General features: G+C 42.3%; 1 protein-coding gene across 2 annotated transcripts in view; it reads right to left on the reverse strand.

Moving 5' to 3' along the window:
* slc4a4a (solute carrier family 4 member 4a) overlaps nucleotides 1–22,750 on the reverse strand; it is a 54,036-nt gene that overhangs the window by 13,921 nt on the left and 17,365 nt on the right. For both annotated transcript variants that reach the window (XM_030772709.1, XM_030772718.1), the window contains 7 exons: nucleotides 16,520–16,655; nucleotides 14,174–14,334; nucleotides 11,926–12,105; nucleotides 9,100–9,176; nucleotides 2,287–2,444; nucleotides 1,710–1,797; nucleotides 1,229–1,383 (listed from right to left, as the gene is read on the reverse strand). In XM_030772709.1, coding sequence (XP_030628569.1) covers nucleotides 1,229–1,383; nucleotides 1,710–1,797; nucleotides 2,287–2,444; nucleotides 9,100–9,176; nucleotides 11,926–12,105; nucleotides 14,174–14,334; nucleotides 16,520–16,655 — 955 coding nt within the window. The remainder of the gene's footprint in view (nucleotides 1–1,228; nucleotides 1,384–1,709; nucleotides 1,798–2,286; nucleotides 2,445–9,099; nucleotides 9,177–11,925; nucleotides 12,106–14,173; nucleotides 14,335–16,519; nucleotides 16,656–22,750) is intronic.

Here is a 22,750-nt window from a genome sequence, read left to right on the forward strand (position 1 = left end):
AACTCTGTCTGTCAGGCACTGAGACAATGAACAAAAGCAATTATCCTCAGACATACAGACCACAGTAGTATTTACTACTGAACAGGAAACAAATAGACCTGTGTTAGACCATTCTGTATACTGTAATGGTTTAATGGTGCATCCACTCTAAAACTTTGGTGAGCTCAGCTCAGAGTCCTGCTAGTGCACATTTCCTACAAAACATCAGTGCATCAGTTCCAAATGTGTAACAGTCAAATTATGTTCTATGCCTTAAAGATATTCATGTATAATGTACATATTCATTAATTAACTTGTGATGTCACACTCTGCGTTGTCAGAGTTGAGGAAGTAATGAGTGTAACACAGCAGCAAGGTAGTGATCAGTCACTAGCACACTGGGTAAAACAAAGCATCTTTAAAACACAGAGTACAGTCACTCAGAGGACAGTGACAGATCTCTATTGTCCATGTTATATTATATTTTTAAATAAAGTTATATAATTGAGTCCTGTGTGGTCTATACTGCTTAAAACAACAGACTACTATTTTGTGCCACAGTACTGATGCTATACTGGTGCAATGCTGGTGCTAGACTGGTGTAATATTGATGGAGTGCTGGTCGGTTCAGGGTCATGGCTTAGTTCAGCTAACCCATGTTACATGCTGAGAACATAGAGCATGATACAGATCATGATGGTGCAGTGCTTGGGGTCTGTGTACACGCTGAGTGACAGGTTAGTGTAACAATAGGCATTTACTCCATATGAGGTCAGAGACGTCATTACCACTGTAACTTTCACTCAACTCTGTGTGAAAGAATGCACTCAAGCTTGACTAGCCAGCCCTGAGAGAGGAACTTTAAACAGGTCCTTCAGAGACTGGTCCATTTGCCCAGGTGTGCACCATCAAATCTTCAGAAAATTCATTCTCAATCAGTTATCTTTTACATACTCAAGTCCAGCAAGAAAAAGCAAAGATCGCTTTTTCACAGGAAGTCAAGGTCAAGACAGTGACATACAAACAGCACACTGTAACCCTAACCCTAACAGTTATTAATTCACCTTCAGTTCCAGAAAACCAACAGCACTGGCTTAAAAAAGATGTTCACAATCACATTACGTTTGTGGAAACTAAAACTTATAAGATTTTTCAGTGTGTGAAGCGTAATGGCGTGGAATGTGCCAGAGGTTTTAGAGGAAGTCACAGATTACTGGCACCAGCTCAGAGACAGAAACACAATACTGACCTTTTGTCTGAAGACGGCAGGGACTTGGGAGGTTCTATCCTTATAGCAGGGTCCCACTCCCCAGGGGGAAGAACAATCACCTCATCCAAAAACTCATCAATGCCAGCCAACAGATCCTGCCTGTCCTTGGCTTTGTAGGCTATGTCATGGAAGACCTAAATGAAATCATAATACAGAGTGTGTGTCTTTCCCACTTAGGCTTCATATTACACTGTCAGTACCTGAAAACCACTGCATACAGCCACACAATTAATGCAGCACAGGGTGAGGGGTAAAGCAGTTCTGTCACAGGCCGTGAAACACAGTAAGACATACTTATTCTACACAAGACTCTACATAAGATAGCAATGGTCTAGAGATTCAGAGAGCAAGGGAGAGGCTGGACAAAAGTTAGATAGAGAGGGAGAGAAACAGAAAGAGAGAGAGAGAGAGAGAGAGAGAGAGAGAGGGCTGTCAGTAGCACTTAGGCATTACTGCTTACCTCATCAGACATAAGCGTTGCTATAGCTCTCCCAATTTCATGATATGATTTGGCTTTGCCTTTAGGCCCAAGCAGAATAAACAGGAATCTGATGCAGGGAGAGAGGGACATGTCAGACTGTGGAGACTACATCACTGATCAATCTGAAGTCACATCATAGGCATAGATATACTGATGTAGATAGATCAGATGTGCAGGCCAACTGGTGGGGAAAAACTACATTTTACACTACTGTACTCTGTTATTACTTATATACTGGTTTCAACAGCATCACAACTCCATTAACATGACTCCAATAACATACAAGACATTCCTAACTTACAATATCAGGAAGCCATTAAGGAATGTATTAGTAAGCAGGATTACTGATTGTCAGCTGACTCCTGGAGATCAGAGGAGTCACTAGAGTCACTAGACCTATTTATTACAGTCACTTGAGTCATTTGATTCAACTGAAACACTGTACTGATCAGAGTCATTTGAGTTATTTGACTCTTTTGAATCATTGAGGACTGAGTCATGAAATCTAGGGTTAGGGTTAGGGTCAGGGTTAGGGGCTAGGGTCAGTGGTTTGTACCTGGTGGGAACTGGGACTTCGGTGAGAGCTCCCAGCATAACTGCCTGCTGCAGTCTCACAAATGCCACAAATGGGGCGTCCAAGAAGTCCACCTCACCCACCAGCACGTTAGAGGCCTCTGCGTCTCTCGGCAACTTCTTCATGAACTTGTTCTTCAACTGAGCACACATACGAATAAACACACGCGCACACATGCACACACACAATGGGGTTTTAATGAATTAGTGGAGACAGAACATGATTTTAGATGGGAGACTTTAATTAAGAGGGACAGTAGGACCTCCTCAAACAAATTGTTCTAACATTCTGTTTGCCATAGGTGCCAAGTTGAGACTTAAGGATGAGGGTGATGAAGGAACCAGTTACTGTCCCAGTAAGGGGCAGCGGGCTGATTAATGGTGTGATTTCCCTGCAGGCCTCAGACATCTAGCCAAGCCTTTCACATTCTTCTCTTTACTACTCACTGAAACCATTGGAAACATTTTCTAAATGAAGCTGTTCCTATCTGGTCTTTCAATGGCAGATTTAACACCAGCTTCAAAGGCAGCGACATTAGCTTAAACAGTGTCTCACACTCAGTCATAGATGCGAAATTTACCAGTGAAAAGCAGTAGGTAAACTTCTGCTATACATGAGAGAATGCGTATTAGTGCTTTCCAGTGATTTCTATTACTGTCTTCTAAAATTAAATGCCATTTTAAGTTTGCGTAGTTTGTACAAGACCAAAGTATTCAATTTTAAAAGTTGTCAGAAACAGCAAGGCTATCAAGCTGCTCACAGGGGTTATAAATCAATAAATCAGGTTGGTTGAATCAATTCCAATTTTCTCGCAATATTATCAAAGTATATGAAAATCATTTATATCAGTCTCCTCCAGGTACACTGACACAAACGATAAAACACATGATAATATTAACCACCCAGTTACTCATTGATGGTGTGACTAGTATGAGCTAGAACAATGGAAAACATTCACCCTGAGGTACCCAAGGACATGGCCATTGCAAACATAAAATCCTGGTTATTTCTGTCATAAAGTTAAGGTTATGCCCTTCTGTTAGCTGGCACAACCTCAAAGCAAATGGACTTCTATGAGGCAATAAAACTATTAATGACCATTAAGAAAAGCCATAAAACTTTCATCCTATTTAATCTCTATTCTTCACACATAATGATCCACAAAAACACAAACAAAGACATATCAAAGAATCTAAAGCTTGAAGGTGAAGGGGAGAAAATGCTGCCTCACTCAGTGATGAAACAACACGTGAGACTATGTCAGGGTGTCATTTAGACATTAGACCTAAGGCTGAAATTCTCTGTCTGTAAGGACATCTGCAGAGGACAAATCCAGTGAACCAGCAAAATTCATATTCAGAAAGACTCCTTCAATTATAAAGGATATTGAGCAGGGCTGATCCCTGAAGAAAGTGATTTCATTGTTCAAACCCTGAATTGAAGAAACCCATGTGCTTTGACAGTCGTTCCCTCCTTTGTGGACAAAATGCCTGGGGTCCTAACACTGCATTATACCATCTATGTGTAAAGCAGGTTCAATTTTCTGCATGTGTTTTCTGATGGCATACTACACTATAGCTATTTAGCATAGATGATTTGCATACTAATAACCTTCCTAACATTATACTTGTATAGTGATTTAATACAATACGACCTGTAATATTTATAATACAACAGAACTAGTTGTAATAAAGAGGTATCAGATGAAAAATAAACAGAGTGTTGTTTTGTTATCCTGACAAAAGAGGTTGTGGGAGACGATCTTCACAGTCCTGGCCCTTGGTTTCTGAGTGATTATCCAGCAATAACATCACATGGAGAGAGAGATCAGATGTCACTGGGACACAGCGCAGATTCTGACACAAATTCCTCTGTCAAAACCTGGGTATCTGATGTCATTTGTTGTGTCAAAAACATTTAAGACCTGGAAACACTGGTATCTATACCACTAGGGAGCTTGTACAGGGTGGCCTAAAGATCAGTACTGTAGCAGTGGGTAGACTGGGTGGTTCATTAAAGATCAGTACTGTAGCAGTGGGTAGACTGGGTGGTTCATTAAAGATCAGTACTGTAGCAGTGGGCAGACTGGGTGGTTCATTAAAGATCAGTACTGTAGCAGTGGATAGACTGGGTGGTTCATTAAAGATCAGTAGTGCAGCAGTGGGTAGACTGGGTGGTTCATTAAAGATCAGTACTGTAGCAGTGGGTAGACTGGGTGGTTCATTAAAGATCAGTACTGTAGCAGTGGGTAGACTGGGTGGTTCATTAAAGATCAGTAGTGCAGCAGTGGGTAGACTGGGTGGTTCATTAAAGATCAGTACTGTAGCAGTGGGTAGACTGGGTGGTTCATTAAAGATCAGTACTGTAGCAGTGGGTAGACTGGGTGGTTCATTAAAGATCAGTAGTGCAGCAGTGGGTAGACTGGGTGGTTCATTAAAGATCAGTACTGTAGCAGTGGGTAGACTGGGTGGTTCATTAAAGATCAGTACTGTAGCAGTGGATAGACTGGGTGGTTCATTAAAGATCAGTACTGTAGCAGTGGGTAGACTGGGTGGTTCATTAAAGATCAGTACTGTAGCAGTGGGTAGACTGGGTGGTTAATTGTGACCCATGCTTGAACAGCCACCCAGTGTCTGTAACCCAGTGTCTATAATGTGAGTGTTAGTGGTGCTCTGCTGTAAGGTCATCGTCCCTCAACAGACACACAACAAAGATGCTTAGTAAAACTCACTGCCTCACGCTTCCACAGAGTAACTTATGAAAAACATAAGCCCCCAGCTAGTCCATTTATTTAGAAGAAGACCTAAAGGATGAAATTACAACACTTAGATATGAAAAGACTTCATAGATCTGTCAGCACTCTGCTACCTAGTGACAGATAATCAGACGACATAACAGGACGATTCATCCTGAGGGTTAGACTTGCTAAACCACTGTCCTTCAACAACACCTCCCCAAGACAGCACTTTAAATTAGCATCAAAGGTCTTCATTTTGCTTTTTATGTGAATAATGTGTCAATGAGAGAGATCTGGTGTTCATTTGACTGTTACTATGGCCATGAAGGTAATCTGCCATACCAGTGAGAATATTTTACAGAATGAATCACAACATCATAGAGAATAACTCTCCAATGAGAAGGAGTCTGATGAGTCAAATCCATCAATGCAGCTGTTCATTAAACAGTGGTCACAGGACACTCTCACCATTATAGTCATACTTTACACCTGGTTTTGTTCTTTGGAGTTCACATTGTTAACATATCTATTTTGCCACAGAATGAAGATATCTCAGATTACTGCCTTATTTTGTATAAATTGCCTCTAGCCAATGATATTTGATCAATATTTCATTATCAAAACAGTCAGACAATACTATCAACTACCCAAGAACCAGAATAATCTCAGATTTCTGTTTAGCCACTGGCCCAACTGACCATGAGCTAAGCAGTCACTGAACCACAGATTCCATCACATTGCAGTAGTGATGACTTTTGAAATTTTTTTAGTGTTAAGGTTGAACACATTAGACTGAGAATGCTGAAAGCAGTAAACCTCTAGTTGCAGCAACCATTATTACTAAACCCCTAGAGTAACTAAGCTCCTATCGACCTTGATAAGCTCAGAAAAACAACAGCAACATCAAAGTTCTCAGCTTGTATACTTGACCCAGTGCCAACAAATTTACTGAAAGAGATTATGTGATATATCATTTCAGAACAGTTACTAAATATCATTAATTTATCTCTATATCTAAGACACCTACCTAGAGCATTCAAAGTAGCACTTATTAGCCCACTTACCAAGAAGCCTGATCTTGACCCATGTGATTTGATTAACTATAGATATATTCATAACCTTGTATTAGATTTCCAAAATAACAGATAAGAGCAGTGTCTTTTCAGTTGTGTTGCTTCCTCCAGAGAATTTGGTGTACATGAACACGTTCACTCCATATTTAAGCCCCATCACAGTAACTAATGGGCTACTTCTGTCCTGTAGTGTATGACTACGTCGACCATAATATGCTTTGGGACAGGCTTGAGAATCGTGTTGGCATTTGTGGACAGGCACTCACATGGTTTGGGGCCTGTGGAACTGTTGGGCATCGTGCAAGCAAAATATGATGTGCCTCAAGGCATTTTATTGTTCTTCTTGTCCATGTTTCCATTAGGAGATGATATGCAGAGGCATGGCATTAGCTTTCACTGTTATGTTGGTGACACACAGCTACATGTATCTGCAACACCAAGAGAATTCTCCCAGCTCTCTAGGTTAGCAAATTGTTTTAGTGACATTCAAGACTGGGTGATCAGTAACTTTCTCCTACTGAACTCAGGTAAGACTGAAATATTAGCCCTTGGATTCAAGTCGTTTAGAAATAAGCTGCATGAGCTTGATTTCTGTTTAGATGGTCTCACTGCCATTTCATGCATTACAGTTAAGAACCTTTGAGTCATGATGGACAGTGACTTAACATTTGACACCCACATTAGCAGTATAGCAAGAACATCCTTTTTTCATCTCCTTAGTAAAGCCAACATAAGGAGTGTGCTGTCCTTGCATGATGCAGAGAAGTTAGTACATGCTTTCATAACATCTAGATTAGATTACTGTAATGCACTGTTAGCTGGATAACTCTCCATATACATATACAAGCCTCAGTCAGTTCAAAATGCTCCAGGATGTTTGAGCAAACTAGTCTGATATTATCGAATCTACACAGAATTTTGTATTGACAACAAAATTCTGCTTTTGGCATACGAGACCCTAAACTATCTGCTCCCCCATTACCTAAGTGATCTACTCATATTCTGCACCACCTTCTAAGATCACAAAATGCACATCTTTTTTTACTACCTACAATAGTGAAATGCACAGTTGGCGGTAGGTCCTTCTTCTACATGGCTCTTAAACTATAGAATAGTCCTCAAGTCCATGTCCAAGATTCAGACACTCTCTCAGTTTACGTATAAAGACTTACATATTCATTCTAGCATATAGCTAAATTACACAGCCAAAGGGGTGGGGTGGTGGATCATGTTCGTGAGTACAGTGTTCTGGTGATTTGAGACTTTGGTGCTCTCTCCCTATTCACATGCGATCACTCAAGCTTGAAGATGATGGAATAGAGAATTGATTATATCTGAGGGACCCCTAATGGCCATGTGGTCTACTGTGTCCCCTGTGTTTGTAGTTTTATGCTGCAGTAATTATGCATGCTGGAGCACTCAAACCAGAAATCTGTTAAAAACATTTTAAAGAACTTCAACATTATTTTATCATGCCATTATTTATTTTTTTATTTACAAGCATTAAAAACTATTATGTCCTTAGTTTTCACCAATGCTGCACACAAAGAGCCGTGAGATTTGACCAAGAGAGCTGATCTATTTATCTAGATGGTTCCATAACCACTTCATGCAGTCTCCTTAGGGGGGCACTCTTTTGAAAGGAAATTAACTCAAGAGATTCTAATCTTCATGCTGTTAAAAACATGCTGTTTAAGCTTGGAATACCACATAGAGATACTAAGACCTGCTAACTAGAAAAAATAATTATTTAAAGGTTTGATTCTTGGCTGCTCTGTTAAGTTCAGAGAGTTCGATATTCAATCTTATCCTGTTAAATGCATATGTAGATTTATGGTCTTATAAGCACACCATATTTACAGTTATACAATGTTGCAATGAACAATCTGTATTGTATGGAATGTTATAATTTTGCACTCTTCAGTTTACCGCATATCACATTCTCAGAAGGCAATCTCCATCTGTACACTGTGGGATTAGAGAGTGACATTCCAGAGAAGAGAAACGCCAGGGGAAAAAAAACGGTCTGGCTACACCTGCGCTGCTTCCACAACAAACTATGCCAAGCAGTGGGCCTTTTCAATCTGAATTTACAAATCCAATCTGTCCATTTTTCTAATGCCTGTCTCAATTTTCCCCATGTACAGAGGGCAACAAACAATCCTAATGGGGTTGTCAACAGCTGTGGGCAGTGACATAACAGAGTTAGTCTATTCTGAGCACAAGACTTAGATTCATTGTTAAAAATCACCACCACATGCTGTGCACGCAGGTGTTGGTTTTATTCACAAGGACAGTGCAGATTATCAGGTAAAGGAATCACCCCTGAGAACCAACCCCACTGGACTATTGACAAAGAGACAATATGTGTGGTTTTCTTTTTGTTTTGTTTTGTTTTGTTTTGATCTTATCCAGACATGCACTGTTCCTACGTAAGACACCTAGCTGTTTCTGTTTTTGTGTTTCTTAATGTCAAATTTAACCACTGCAGAGCAAAGTACAGAGCTGAGTGGCACTTCTTTATCGTCTCCTCACAGATAAATAATGGAAATCAAGATTCAGTGTGTGTGTGTGTGTGTGTGTGTGTGTGTGTGTGTGTGTGTGTGTGTGTGTGTGTGTGTGTGTGTGTGTGCAAAATGACTCCAAACTAGCTATATCTGCTTTGTACCAATTCTAAAACATTGAGAAACAGACAACCCCAGAGAGTGGAGGGAGGGACCTGGACTTTGGAGTGACTAATTACCCTTTGACGGCCTGGGATTGAGCCCATAGCACTGCATGCCCTGAGTCTAAAGGAGCTCTCTGACTTCATAACTCCAATTCATTAAATATTTACAAATATATATATCATAATCATAAATGTCATCACATGGTTCGAAGGTTTGATACTTGAGACTACTGATAACCTACTCATTAATTAAGTTGATGTCTGGTTCATTAAAAAAAAACAGGATGAAGCAAGGAAAAGCTGAAGAGTTCACTTACTTGGTCTTTCTCTGGCTTGTCGGAGATGTCGTTCAAGCTACTGGACGTGAGATTCCGGGGCGTAGTTGTTGGGCTACCTAAGCAGGAGTGGAACAAAAATCGTCAATCAAGCCACTTCAACCCTCCACAGGAGAGAAAGTAATCCTGAAGGAACAGGGCCCCAGAGAACTCTGCATGCATAGTTAAAGACAGGAACCATATCTCAAGCCTGCTACAGAAGCTCAGACACCTTGCCTTGCATTCTGTGTGAATGAAATGGAAGGAGAAACAATACACTGGGTGTATTAATTCATCAGTTACCCATTTTGTTAAAGTCTCAGCATTTGAAAAATTTTGAATGAGATGGGTGCCTTTTGTTTTACATATGTGAACTTGTCAGAACCCTTGCGGTCTTTTCATAAGCATTTTAAGGGAAGAGCTCCTCTGTAAACAACTGTAGGTCTTTCTATGATCAAGCACTGGGATCTTAAAGTCAATCCTCCACACATCCTACTGTACATTATGGTATAGTCAAGACCTACTAAAGCCGCTCGTGCCACACCTTTGTTTCTGAACATATCACATAACGTGGTATTAACCAGTGCACATGAGAGAGAGAGGAAGCAAGGCCAGGTGTCTTGGCTCCAGACAGCAAACCACTGTAAGCTTCATGCATCCTGGACTAGTCTGACATGCAGAGAACACAGACAGGACCCAAAGAGAAGAGCAAACCACTGTAACAGGGGAAGAGTGAATAGCCAAGAGCTTTTAAAAAGCTTCTTCATATGGTGACAATGCTTCAGATGTCAGTTTGATGCAGCAAAAAGAAGGTAAAAAATGTGATTGTAAAAAATTCCTCAAAAAAGGGATTGGCTTAGGGAGAAAAGACATGCTCATCTCTGCACGACATGTCATTAGACAAACTGTGGTACGCCATTCCAGCCGTCTGAATATAAGGCTTCATCCAAAAGAAAAAGTGGTTTGTGCTTAATCTAGGCTCACCGAAGACTGCCACAAAAGGGTATCCCATAATTTCATAGTAAGGATTTCACTCTAATCTAAGCATCTGTGGATTTAAACACATTCAGATGGGAGGACTGACACAACAAACTCCCTGGATCTAAAAACATCATTCTGGGACTACTTTACTGTACAGGAGGGTGAGGTAGGGGAAAAATACCAAACCTAAGAGCACAGATACACATGGATGTAAGGGCTGATGGGAGCTGGCTGGACACACACTCTGAGATGTTGATGAGGGACTTACTAAGCCATCCCATGCTCGGACTCCCTGGCACCTGCAGATCCTCCTCTGAGGTGCGAGCGGTTAGGCAAGGCACGGAGCTCTCAAGAGGACTACGGGCTTTAAGGGCCAGCAAAGCCGCCAAAACAGAAAGTAAAGGAGTGTATGACGAAAAGGAGGAAAGAGAGGAGTGAGGGAGTCATTTAATGCAGCCCAGAAGTCAAAGCAGCAGCGTTACAGGCAACAGAGTTAGACATGTGTGGATAAAAGAATGTGTGAGAAAGGAATCCCAAGTGTTCGAGGAAGTGTCATGACTGGCCCTTTAACCTCAAACGTATCAAACCAGTCTTTGTCAAGGCCAGTGTATGGACATAGGTTTTACTCGAAGACTTGCCTTCTGACAACAGACTGATAAGTCACAATGAAAAAGTCATACGTTCAATGAACTTTGGGAAATTCATGGATCAGGAGTTATCGTGCAAGATACTAGCCAATAAAGATTTCCTTCAAGGAGAAACTTTATTGTAGGTCTATGCACTAACTCTGATGTGGAAAGCTTGATAATGCTGCTAATAAATTAATTCCTTTGACTATGGGCTGGTTTGTATTAAAGAGTTAATGATTATCTTGAGAACAGATCTGTTAGCTGGCCATCTCACCTCACTTCCTCAAAAACACCATGAAAATACACCACTTAAGAGTGCATGTAACAAAATTATTAACCCACAAAGAAACATCTCATTTACACACAGTAAGTCAAATCAAAGTGTAACGGCACTGACAGTTATTATGATAGAAAAAATTCATTAGATGAGACATGGAGCAGACATGACGTCCACTACACTTTCTGTAATAAATCACGTGTATTATAAAAAGGTTTGAAGCCAAATTAATAGATTATCAGAGTTTGCATTTCACAACAGGTTGCATTAATACTGTGCTCGGAGATGTGTGTTTGAATGAAGATTGGGTTCAGAGCTCAGTTTGACTCCATCACTTGGGTAACAGAGCAGAGACTAAGATGGAAAATGTGCACAGACCACCTGTGAAAACCAATTATGTTTATTATTACGTTTATCATTGTGTTTATCATTACGTTTATCATTAGTGACGGGACCGCACCTTAGCTGTGGAGTCTCTTGATTACCCAACAGAGTCTATTCAGTCAGCTCAGAGAAAATTAACGACTGGGAATCTGCCATAAAACCATAAATAAACACTGTTTTCATTAATGTTAGTTCTGTGGTTGTGACTGTGAAGCAAATCATTTTTCTGATTCACAACGTTCACAAGTTCACTTTGTGCTGCATTTGAATGGAACAACTGAACTTGACATAAAGCTAAATGTAAAGCTACAGCTAATGCATCACCAGTGCCATACTGGTATTTCTGATTCATTCACAGACATCAGATGTTTCTTTAAAGTTATTCTATGGAAAACACAGCAAGAAAGATCAAAACATCAGGTGGAGAGACCACAGGGACAAAGGACCTAATGTTTTTCCCCACAAAACTGATGAAAAAATGATGAGGAAAAAAGAAAAAAACGGAAGAAAAAAGGGAGGGCTAAAAAAACATCTGCACCAAACTGGCACCAGCATTACCATTGTCTGTGCTGGAAAACAGCCTACTTGCACTGGAGACTGTCTTCCCAATGTCAGCCAGTGAACGCAGGTTGGACTTCTTGGTCTGGTGACGGTGTTTCCTCAGCAACGTGTACATCACTTTCTCCTTTAGGTCAGCCTTCAGCAAACCACTGTCTATCTGACTATCTATTATTGTCTCTGTGAGAGAGAAAGAGAGAGAAAGAGAGAGATGTTTTTAACCGATTTTAAATTAGAAATCATCTGAACAGCTGATTCAATGCATTGTACTTTACCAACCTTTCAATAATGCATTGGTGACGTTGATTAGAGTGACTGCACTGGTTGTTAGTCATGCACACTGTAATGACTGAATTGCTTTAAAAAAAAACGGGCATCACAGAGAAGTTTAGATGCATTTCACTCTTCATTCCGAGTTATAGAGCAAAGTTTCTGGTGGGGGGATGGGTTTCTCATGAATAAGATTGTCTGATGACTCTACTGATGTGGGGTCTATTTTTAAAAACAGGTCAGGGCAGGCAGTTGGCCCCCTCAGGCTCTGCGTGAATGGTTTGGATCTTAATGGTCAATCTTTCAGCTCAGCTCAGCTCAAAGAAGGCCTTCACCTTACAGCATCCCCAGCCCTTCCACTATGTTAATAAGCCACTCTCTTTATCTGCTCTGTGTGACAGATCACAGAGACGCTGCATTGGACTGCAAATCAGAGTTTGATTGTATTTCATGTGGACATTCAAACTTTGACACTTGATGAAAAAATCAGTGCACAATTACCAGCCTTGAACCTAAAGAACTGTGTTTTCTGTGCTTGAGTGCATTTTGGGATTAAATACTAAGATCTATTAAATCATTTTAATATTTTCATTTTGTGTCTCTGGTAAATTCTCAGAGTGCAAACTTAAGTGTCTCTGGCACTTCGCAGATACTCTGTGCAATATGCATATGTCTGACTACAAAATAATCCCAAAATTTAATGATCACCTCTCCAGTACCCAGCTGGTTTCTCCAGCTTAATCCATTATATAAAAATAATAACAGTCAGGCTGAGAGTGAAAATAAAAATGCACTCTTCATCTCTGGAATGGTTGAAACCAGCCATTTATCCAGGTGAAAAAGAAAGGAAATAAATGGAGTCAGAGTTCAAGTCAGAGAGAGAGTGAGAGTCAGACAGAGTCAGTCAGAGTCAGAGACAGAGTCAGAGTCAGAGTCAGAGACAAAGACAAAGACAAAGACAAAGACAAAGACAGTGTCAGAGTCAGAGACAGTGTCAGAGTCAGAGACAGAGACAGAGACAGAGACAAAGACAAAGACAGTGTCAGAGTCAGAGACAGAGACAGAGACAGAGACAGAGTCAGAGTCAGAGACAGAGACAGAGACAAAGACAGAGTCAGAGTCAGAGTCAGAGACAGAGACAGAGACAGAGACAGAGACAGAGACAGGGACAGAGTCAGAGACAGAGACAGAGACAGAGACAGAGTCAGAGTCAGAGTCAGAGACAGAGACAGAGACAGAGACAGAGTCAGAGACAGAGACAGAGACAGAGACAGAGACAGAGACAAAGACAAAGACAGTGTCAGAGTCAGAGACAGAGACAGAGACAGAGACAGAGTGGGGTGGTGAAAAAGCATGCAGGCAGGGCCCTGCAGACCACAATGATGACAACACGTGACCTGTGTCACCAGCAAAACCTGAGATGCTTTTCTAAACTACAACACAAAGCCAAAAACCTGCACTGCCACATAGCTCTCTTCTACAGAGACTCCCACAGCAAATAAACAAGAGCACAGGCCTGCTGTCTGTTAAACACCTTGATTATCTCAGTCAAAACGGTTGGGTACAGGCCTGTTAACTGTTAAACACTCATTATTGGAGCCAAAATGGAGGGGACAGGCCTATAAAACATCACCAGATTTATGGTGTGCACTGTCTCTCTAAACCAAAACAATGAAAGTGGCAGTGGATACTCTTGGCAGTTTCTCAGACTGTTTCATGAAAGCTGTGACTGTAAGACCCAGTTGGTTAAAGGTATTATCACTGAGATTAGGTGCAAACGGCCAAAGCATCCCTGAATGGAGCACTCTAAGCAACTTTATACCAGTGAATTTAGACACTGATGAATCTTACAGTCCTTTCAACCTTGTAATGCTCCAGGGTAAAGTGTTAAATCAACCGCCAAGAGAAGAGCCCTCTCCTGATGTGACTAAGTGACTGGTAGTCCCTGATCCAAAGTGGTCGCTGATTGAGTACTCACCCACGACTTGAGGCAATGTGGTTGCTTCCAGGTCCAACATGATGGTTCCTTTCTCTATACAGGTCCTGAGCTCAAAGAGGCTGTGCAGGGAGAGGGTGGCAACATGCGGTTTACTCCACCTCTCTCCACCCTTCTCCACCTTCTCTTCAAACTTGATCCACCTGAAAGAACACACAATGAAATGGAGCCAAAGGACCAAACACAGTAACATGACATTCAACACATCGAGCTGCACTGGTCCTTCCAAATGAAAATTCTTCAAACCCTGTGTCCAGTGCATGTCCAATCCGGTGAGGTATGGCCAAGAGAAATTCTAGTTTCTCTTCTCAGTGTGCCAGCCTCTGTGGTTTATGTATTTTATGTCATTCTGTAACAGTATTTTTAAAGGAACAGCTCTTCAATCTTTTAACAGAATGAATACAAAAAAACCCAAAATGAGCAGTTGACCTTATTTTTTTATGGAGAAAGACAAACTCATTTTCCCTCCACACTAATGTTACTTCCTAAGCTGCTATAAACACTGTATAAACATTAGCCTGACTTCATCCATTCAGTAGTCGCTTCTCTAGCACAGACACGGGGCCTATCATTTAGAAATAACCCATAATGCTCTGCTCCACAGCCCAACTTCACCTCAGAACAGCCTGATCAAAGCTGGCAGGTGTATGGGGGGATGGAGAGACGGCAGGTAAATGGAGAGATGGAGAGAGTGGTCAGTGTTTAACAGGTTGGTATCAGGGTATCCTCAAAATAAAGGTGAGCTCATCAAAAAACAGCCCAACCCACTCCACCCCACCCCCAAACACACATCACGTACCCCAGGCTCTGGGCTATCTATTTAAATAAGAACAAAGATTATACACTGTCCATGAGAGGTTTACAGGGAAACTGGTGCTCTTTCATCATTCATTCTGTTTGACACTGTCTGTGTCACACACACTGTTTTCAACTGTCTGATAAAATCAAACAGACATGAGGTAATGAAAGCCACTCTCAGAAGTGTTGATGAAGCTATTCCACATGCTGGAAGCAGGTAATCAGTCATCAGAGCTGAAAGACGTCTCCTTTGAGATGATGACAATAAGGTGACCCTCAGGCAGCCCTGAGCTGACAGCTCTTTTTTACCATTCTGCCCCCAAGGTTGGCACCAGGCCAACGGTGCCCAGCTTGCCCTACACTCACTCACTCACTCACTCACTCACACACTCAGTGTAGCATTCACTGTAAAGAACCATCCTAATCTATACACTCACTTAGGGTTTTATCATTATTATCATTATTATTATTATTATTATTATTATTATTATTATTATTAGACTCTCTCACGTACCATGGAATTCATGTTTAATCAAAAATCAGATCACATTAATCCCATCAACTTAAATGTAGCTAAAATCCATGAGCAATAGCTGACACTGGCTCACCTCACTGCTTCACTACAACACTGGCTCACCTCACTGCTTCACTACAACACTGGCTCACTTCACTGCTTCACTACAACACTGGCTCACCTCACTGCTTCTCTACAACACTGGCTCACCTCACTGCTTCTCTACAACACTGGCTCACCTCACTGCTTCACTACAACACTGGCTCACCTCACTGCTTCACTACAACACTGGCTCACTTCCCTGCTTCTCTACAACACTGGCTCACCTCACTGCTTCTCTACAACACTGGCTCACCTCACTGCTTCACTACAACACTGGCTCACTTCCCTGCTTCTCTACAACACTGGCTCACCTCACTGCTTCTCTACAACACTGGCTCACCTCACTGCTTCACTACAACACTGGCTCACTTCACTGCTTCTCTACAACACTGGCTCACCTCACTACTTCTCTACAACACTGGCTCACTTCACTGCTTCACTACAACACTGGCTCACCTCACTGCTTCACTACAACACTGGCTCACTTCACTGCTTCTCTACAACACTGGCTCACCTCACTACTTCTCTACAACACTGGCTCACTTCACTGCTTCTCTACAACACTGGCTCACCTCACTGCTTCTCTATAACACTGGCTCACCTCACTGCTTCTCTACAACACTGCCTCACCTCACTGCTTCTCTACAACACTGGCTCACTTCACTGCTTCTCTACAACACTGGCTCACTTCACTGCCTCACTAAAACACTGGCTCACTTCACTGCTTCACTACAACACTGGCTCACTTCACTGCAGCTGGCAGCTGCGAGACTTGCACTTGTTCCTCTGACAAACACACACATACACACACGGAAGTTTGGTCTCACATATTCTGAGTTTAGTCAGTACATTGGCTTCCAGTACTACCAGTTCTAGCAGTGTAAAAAAGATTTCCAGAAGCAATGGGCTCTTACCTGGCTGTTTCTTTCCACTCCATCTCCTGTCCATCCACAGAGAGGAGCTCGTCCAACTCAGTGAAGAGCTGCGGAGGAGCTGGACCATCATCATCCTCACCCAGGATGAAGCGGATACGCTCGGCGGCCGGTGAGACTGTGGAGGGGAAAATACTGCGTGTGAGGGACTGGCACACAGACACGGCACTAACCACAGCCGTCCTCTCCTCATCCCCTAAACCATACACCCTCATCTCTGCCTTCCCCTGTGCTGGCGGTGGAGGGATCTTAACCCTGGACAGCTCCTGATCTTGATTAGGTTCAGAGTCAGGGTCAGAGGTCATCTTCTCCTGCTCCTCCTCCTCTGGGTTGCGCTTCTCCGTGTTATTGTTCTCCGACATCTCGAGGTTGCTGTCCGACATTCCCCCTTTTCCCCAAAAGGAGTCTTTTCCCCGAGGCACAGTGAGTTGAGTGGTGAAGGTGAGTGTGTGCAGAGCCCCCCTGCAGTGTAACGGCACTCTCAGACAATCATTAGAGCACTTGTGTGCCTGCACTTCTCATTGCCACCCTTTAATGCAATGACACTCAGGTATCTAAAAAGGGGGTCCCCATTCTCCCGTCCTCTACCCCCAGATTGCCCTGCTCTGAAGCGACAGCCCGCCCTCAGCTGAGCTGGCCGTACCCCCCTTCTGATTGGTCCGGAGACCTGGCACCCTGCCCTCAGTGCCTCATTAACAATTAGGAAATGTTTCACAAACTGTTCACTCTTCACAAGCGGGCCTCGCTTTCCTTTCCTCTTGTCTTCTAATTTGAATATTTTGTCAGGCCTCAGTGCCTGTGAAGAATGAGTTTGAGCAAAGCTCCAAACAACCTAAAGTCTAAATAAATAAAACAGCCTCAATGTTCTACTCTGTACCTCACAGGTACTCACTTAGCAAGTCAAAAACTACTCCTGCCTGTGAAGTTTGATTAGCATGAAAGCTCAAATCTAGGCTTGTCCTCTGACACTGTGCAAGATGAGAAAACAAACCAACAAGAGAGCCACAGTATTAGAGAGACACAGTATTAGAGACCCACAGTATTAGAGAGACACAGTATTAGAGAGATACAGTATTTGTAAAGCACAGGTTTTTCCATAAGTATAGCAGACAACAGGGTTATTGTCAGTTCCTCAAAATGAATTTTATTTTCTGTTCACTAACTGGCTTTTGTGTTGTGTTGTGTTGTGTTGTGTTGTGTTGTGTTTTGTCTTTTGCTTCGTTTCATTTCGTTTCTTTAGGTTTTGTTCAAGTTAGCAAGTTCAAATGGCAGTTGTTGGCAGTTCTGGAATGATGACATGTTTTTTTTCCCACTATGTCTTGGTTATGGCAGTGTACACACAGTATATGTGCACTCTTTGTCCTGTGTTTAACTCTGTTAACCCTGTTAACAGGCACTTGTGAATGATTCTGAATAAAATAAATGGGAGACTATCAAATTCTCTCAAATCCCTCTCTCTCAACCACCAAACCCCCCTCGAAAATGGCTGTCACTTCAATTACTGGAATTCCAGCTTTGCCAAACATTACATAATATCACCAGATACCGGCCCATTCACTTGTACTGGGATCTCAGTTGTGTGCTGAGATGCACTGGGCCATTTTTAGCTCTGTCAGACAGTCATCCAGTTACAAATGCTCCTCTTGAGGAATAAATAAACTCAACACAGAGTGAATGTATGTCAGACCCATATACTCATCCCTTCTTTCAAAATGTGTCCACATGAAATCAATGATGCTTCTTAATGTGTTAATGTGAAAACATGAAAAACAGATGGACATGACACATAAAAAACTATGTTTAAATTTCTGAACACACACACATACCACACACACACGCACACACACACCACATCATCCCCTCAGTAGAAAGTTGCAGTTCCCTCACTTGAGATTTCAGTCTTTGTATTATTGTAAGCTAACACTATGTGAGATGAATAATCTGTAGCTATGGCAGTCTCTGTCACCTCTGCCCCAGGATGAATCGGTGCAGTTATACCTGTGTGAACTGCTTTTCCCGCTTCACTAATGCCCATACCACTCCTGATTGAATAAATGCCATTGATTGATTGGATTAATCAAGTGTTATTGTCTTTGGATCAGAATGAGCCTCTTATTTCTGAAAACTAATCCATTCATTCTGTCCTCACCCTAAACTGATCCATTCTCACCATTAACTTGCCTTGTCCTAATTCTGTCAACTTAGAGGACAATTTTGGCATGGTTCTGTGGTCTCTCTTGTATTATACATATTGAAAGAATAGAACATTTTTATGTATTCCCACTGCATGTAACTGCACGACAATGAATGAAATTGACCACAGAACAGGAGCTAAAATACAGCAGAAACCTAAAAAACACACCCAGCTCAGTCACACTAAGAAAAGAGGGGATCACACTTTGTAGAAGAAAGAAACATTTAGAAGTTGTATAAAATTCTTTTAAGTAACTCCTACAGATAAAAACACAGAAGTTAGATATTTTGGGGGTCTGCAATAAACTTTGAAGTTGTTCTCTCTGACAAACCTTCATCCCAAGTATAAGGATGAGGGGAGAATGTGAAGGAGGAGGAGAGGTCCCAGAGGAGATGTACTGGTTTGGGTTGGCTGCCTAGCCCCTTACTGAGACACAAAGGCCACACAAAACTGCCCCTGAAACTCAGAGAAACAAAAGTGCAATGGATGCCATGCAAACACACTCAGTGGGTTCTCTCTTCTGGCTGTTGCTAAGCAAGGCTTAGAGAGAGGGAGGGAGAGAGAGAAAGAGAACGAGAGAGAGAGTAAGAGAGAGAGAAAGAGAGAGAGAGAGAGAGAGGGAGAGAGAGATGAGGGGGAGAGAGAGGGCAAGTGAGCTTGGAGAGAAAGCATGAAAAAAGGAGAGATGGAGATGAAAATCTCATGGTTCAAACGAGTCTCAAAGCTGTGTCCACACTCGCCAAGAGCCACGGCCACACAAAGAGCACTTTGTCTGAGCAGAAGAGGCTCATGGGAAAAGAGAGGGGGAGAAGAACACCCAGCACCCTAAAAGAGCTCAGCAAACCTGCCACGCCACACAGAAGAGACCCATTCTAACTTACAGTAAACACAATGCACACCACACACAACACAACACAGTCCATAATAACAGCTCTCATTACACTCCTTTAATCCTGTCTGCTAGGCTAAATGTAAGCACATCTCTGTGTTTAAGTGCCATAACACGTGAAACCCAGTCTGAGGATGCTGTGGATTGCTGTCCTGCAGTACTGTTGAGCACACAGCTCCCCAGTTGGGAGTCAAGTACATTTCCGACTGGTCATGGATTACATCCACCTGACAGCACAGTGCTCGTCCAACAGAGTACGCTAACAGTGCTGAATTTATAGACACTCCTATCCATCCACGTGTCTCACTGACAGCGCTGGGCTTTCCAGGAATTTCTCTAACATGAGGGACTGAAGAGGAGGACAAAACAAAACCTGTCACTCATCCAGTGTGCAAAGAACGACAAAGGAAGGGGTTAACGGCTGGTCTGCAGGACACTTATTACTTTCAGGAAGAGAGAGAGAGAGAAATCATAACATTTTACAGTATGAGAGGAGAAATCATAACATTTTACAGTATGAGAGAAGAGTTCCTAACTACAGTATGAGAGAGAGAAATCATGACATTTTATGAGAGGTCAGGCCCAGTGTAAATCAGCACTTCCAAATCAACTCAATTCAGTGTAAATTAGACTGCAAACTGCAAACACACTGAGAATGTAACGGGGAAAAGCTTTGATAGAGTCAAAAATAGCTGCTTAATTCATTATGTTCACAAAACTTCACAAAAACAAATAACATGCAAATCTAGAGTATGATAACAGGGAAAAAGGTCCTTACAGTGACATTCCAACTGATGCAGTAAGTTTGGTGGAGCTGTACAGAGCAGCCTGTCGGGGTAATAATGCACACAGACACTGCTTTGTACTCCCTCCTAGCAACCCACACCAGCTGGAAATGCCTGCTCCACCACATATCAGTGTACAAAGAGAGCTTGAAGGTAGCTTCCGATAGTGGCAATCATTCAGTGACTGTGGTTTGAAGAGAAGAGTGCGGGGGTATTTTACACAGACAAATAAAACGGTGATAAAACGTGAAAGGACAGCCCAGCACACATCACTTCACCATGCCAGGCCTGAATGCTGAACAGAGAGAGACTGAACACAGACCTGAACAGAAGGAGACTGAACACAGGCCTGAACGTAGAGAGACTGAACACAGGCCTGAATACAGAGAGACTGAACACAGGCCTGAACACAGAAAGACTGAACACAGAGACGGAACACAGAGAGACTTCACTATGAACACAGGCACCAGTCAAATCTAGTAACACTTCATTGGGAGAGTCCACAGCTATAATGCATTACTAATCTTCACAAGCATGAATAGTGCATTATTAACACAGTATCTGCCTATATTCCACACATGCCCATTCTGACTAATTAGCTCCATGTGTCATTCTGGGCCAATAATTAGGAAATGATTATGATTAGGCATGATTAGGAAACGGCACCAGCTTTGAAGTCTAGTATCCTGTGACAGCTTCGAAGTGCAACCACTCTCTCACTGACACAAAAGCAATACTGCAGAAGGATGGATTTGGGCAACATGAAGCTTGTTTGCAAGTTGATCCATCAGCTCTGGCTTGGGGCAACCAGTGCAGCACTCAAATCAGGAAACATGTGCAAGTTTTCAGAAAAAGGTGCCAGTTTCATGCAGAGTGTTTCTCTGGGTCACCACAAAAAGACAGGAGAGAAACACAGACTCCTCCCTCACACTTACAGCACTACCTGAACAGACTCCACTCCGTCACCCTGTAACACCATGTTCCAATTATCCAGACTGCTGGGCTAAACTGGGACTTTTGTGGTGACCATACCAATGCTCTCCTAAAGCCATACTTTTATCATTCATGCTGAGTCATGTCAAAGTGTGTACCATAACTCACAATGCCATCCACAGTAGAGTAACACCCAACTCATAATAAAAAATCTACAGCAGAGTAATACTCAGCTCATAATAAAAATCTACAGTAGAGTAGTGCCTGACTGAGCTCAGCTACTGCAAAACTTTCTGCCAATAAATGACACCAGCTTTAAGACAGTCTGTCTGTAGGACAGACAGCCTTAGGACAGTCTGTGTACCATTACATATGCCAGGTTTCACATCACATCACAAACACGCACACACACACGCACACACACACACACACAAAAACAATATATGGCCCTCACTTCCACAGCTGCCACAATAACCACACTACCACCTTTCTGGCCAACAGTGGAAGTCAGGGCAGTGTTAAGTGTGTGTGCGCATCTGTGGAAGAAAGCTGTGTTAAGTGTGTGTGTGCAGCTGTAGAAGAGAGAGCTGTGTTAAGTGTGTGTGTGCAGCTGTGGAAGAGAAAGCAGTGTTAAGTGTGTGTGTGCAGCTGTGGAAGAAAGCTGTGTTAAGTGTGTGTGCAGCTGAAGAAGATAGGTGTGTTAAGTGTGTGTGTGCAGCTGTGGATGAGAGAGCTGTGTTAAGTGTGTGTGTGAAGCTGTGGAAGAAAGCTGTGTTAAGTGTGCATGTGTAGCTGTAGAAGAGAGAGCTGTGTTAAGTGTGTGTGTGCTGCTGTGGAAGAGAGAGCTGTGTTAAGTGTGTGTGTGTAGCTGTGGAAGAGAGAGCTGTGTTAAGTGTGTGTGTGCTACTGTGGAAGAGAGAGCTGTGTTTAATATTTGTCTCCAACTGTGGGTGACAGAGTTGTATTTTGTATGTGTGTGCAGCCGTGGAAGAGAGGGCCATATATTGTGTGTGTGTGTGTGTGTGTGTGTGTGTGTGTGTGTGTGTGTGTGTGTGTGTGTAAGAGAGGGCAGTATTTTGTGTGTGTTTGTAGCTGAGTGAAAGCGGAGGTGCCACAGAAACAGAAAAGGCATTTGCTCTGATCACATGATGCGATCAGACAGAGGCTTGTCTCTTTTGTTCAGCAGTAGCACAATGGACACTCATTCAGACTGTACAGGACTTTTTTTTTCACGACCGCCTAAGCCATCAGCAGCTCCCCATCCTGACAGTGATATAAGACCAAGAACCCAGCAAATAGAGCTGCTTCATCAAAACACTGAACGTTTGGTGGCCTTTTGTTTTACATTTATTTGAACTCATTCAGATTCAGATAAAAAGCTAGCAATGCACTGACAGTAATGTTCACATGAT

This window comes from Chanos chanos, chromosome 1 (genome assembly GCF_902362185.1).
Source record: "Chanos chanos chromosome 1, fChaCha1.1, whole genome shotgun sequence".
Lineage (NCBI taxonomy): Eukaryota > Metazoa > Chordata > Actinopteri > Gonorynchiformes > Chanidae > Chanos > Chanos chanos.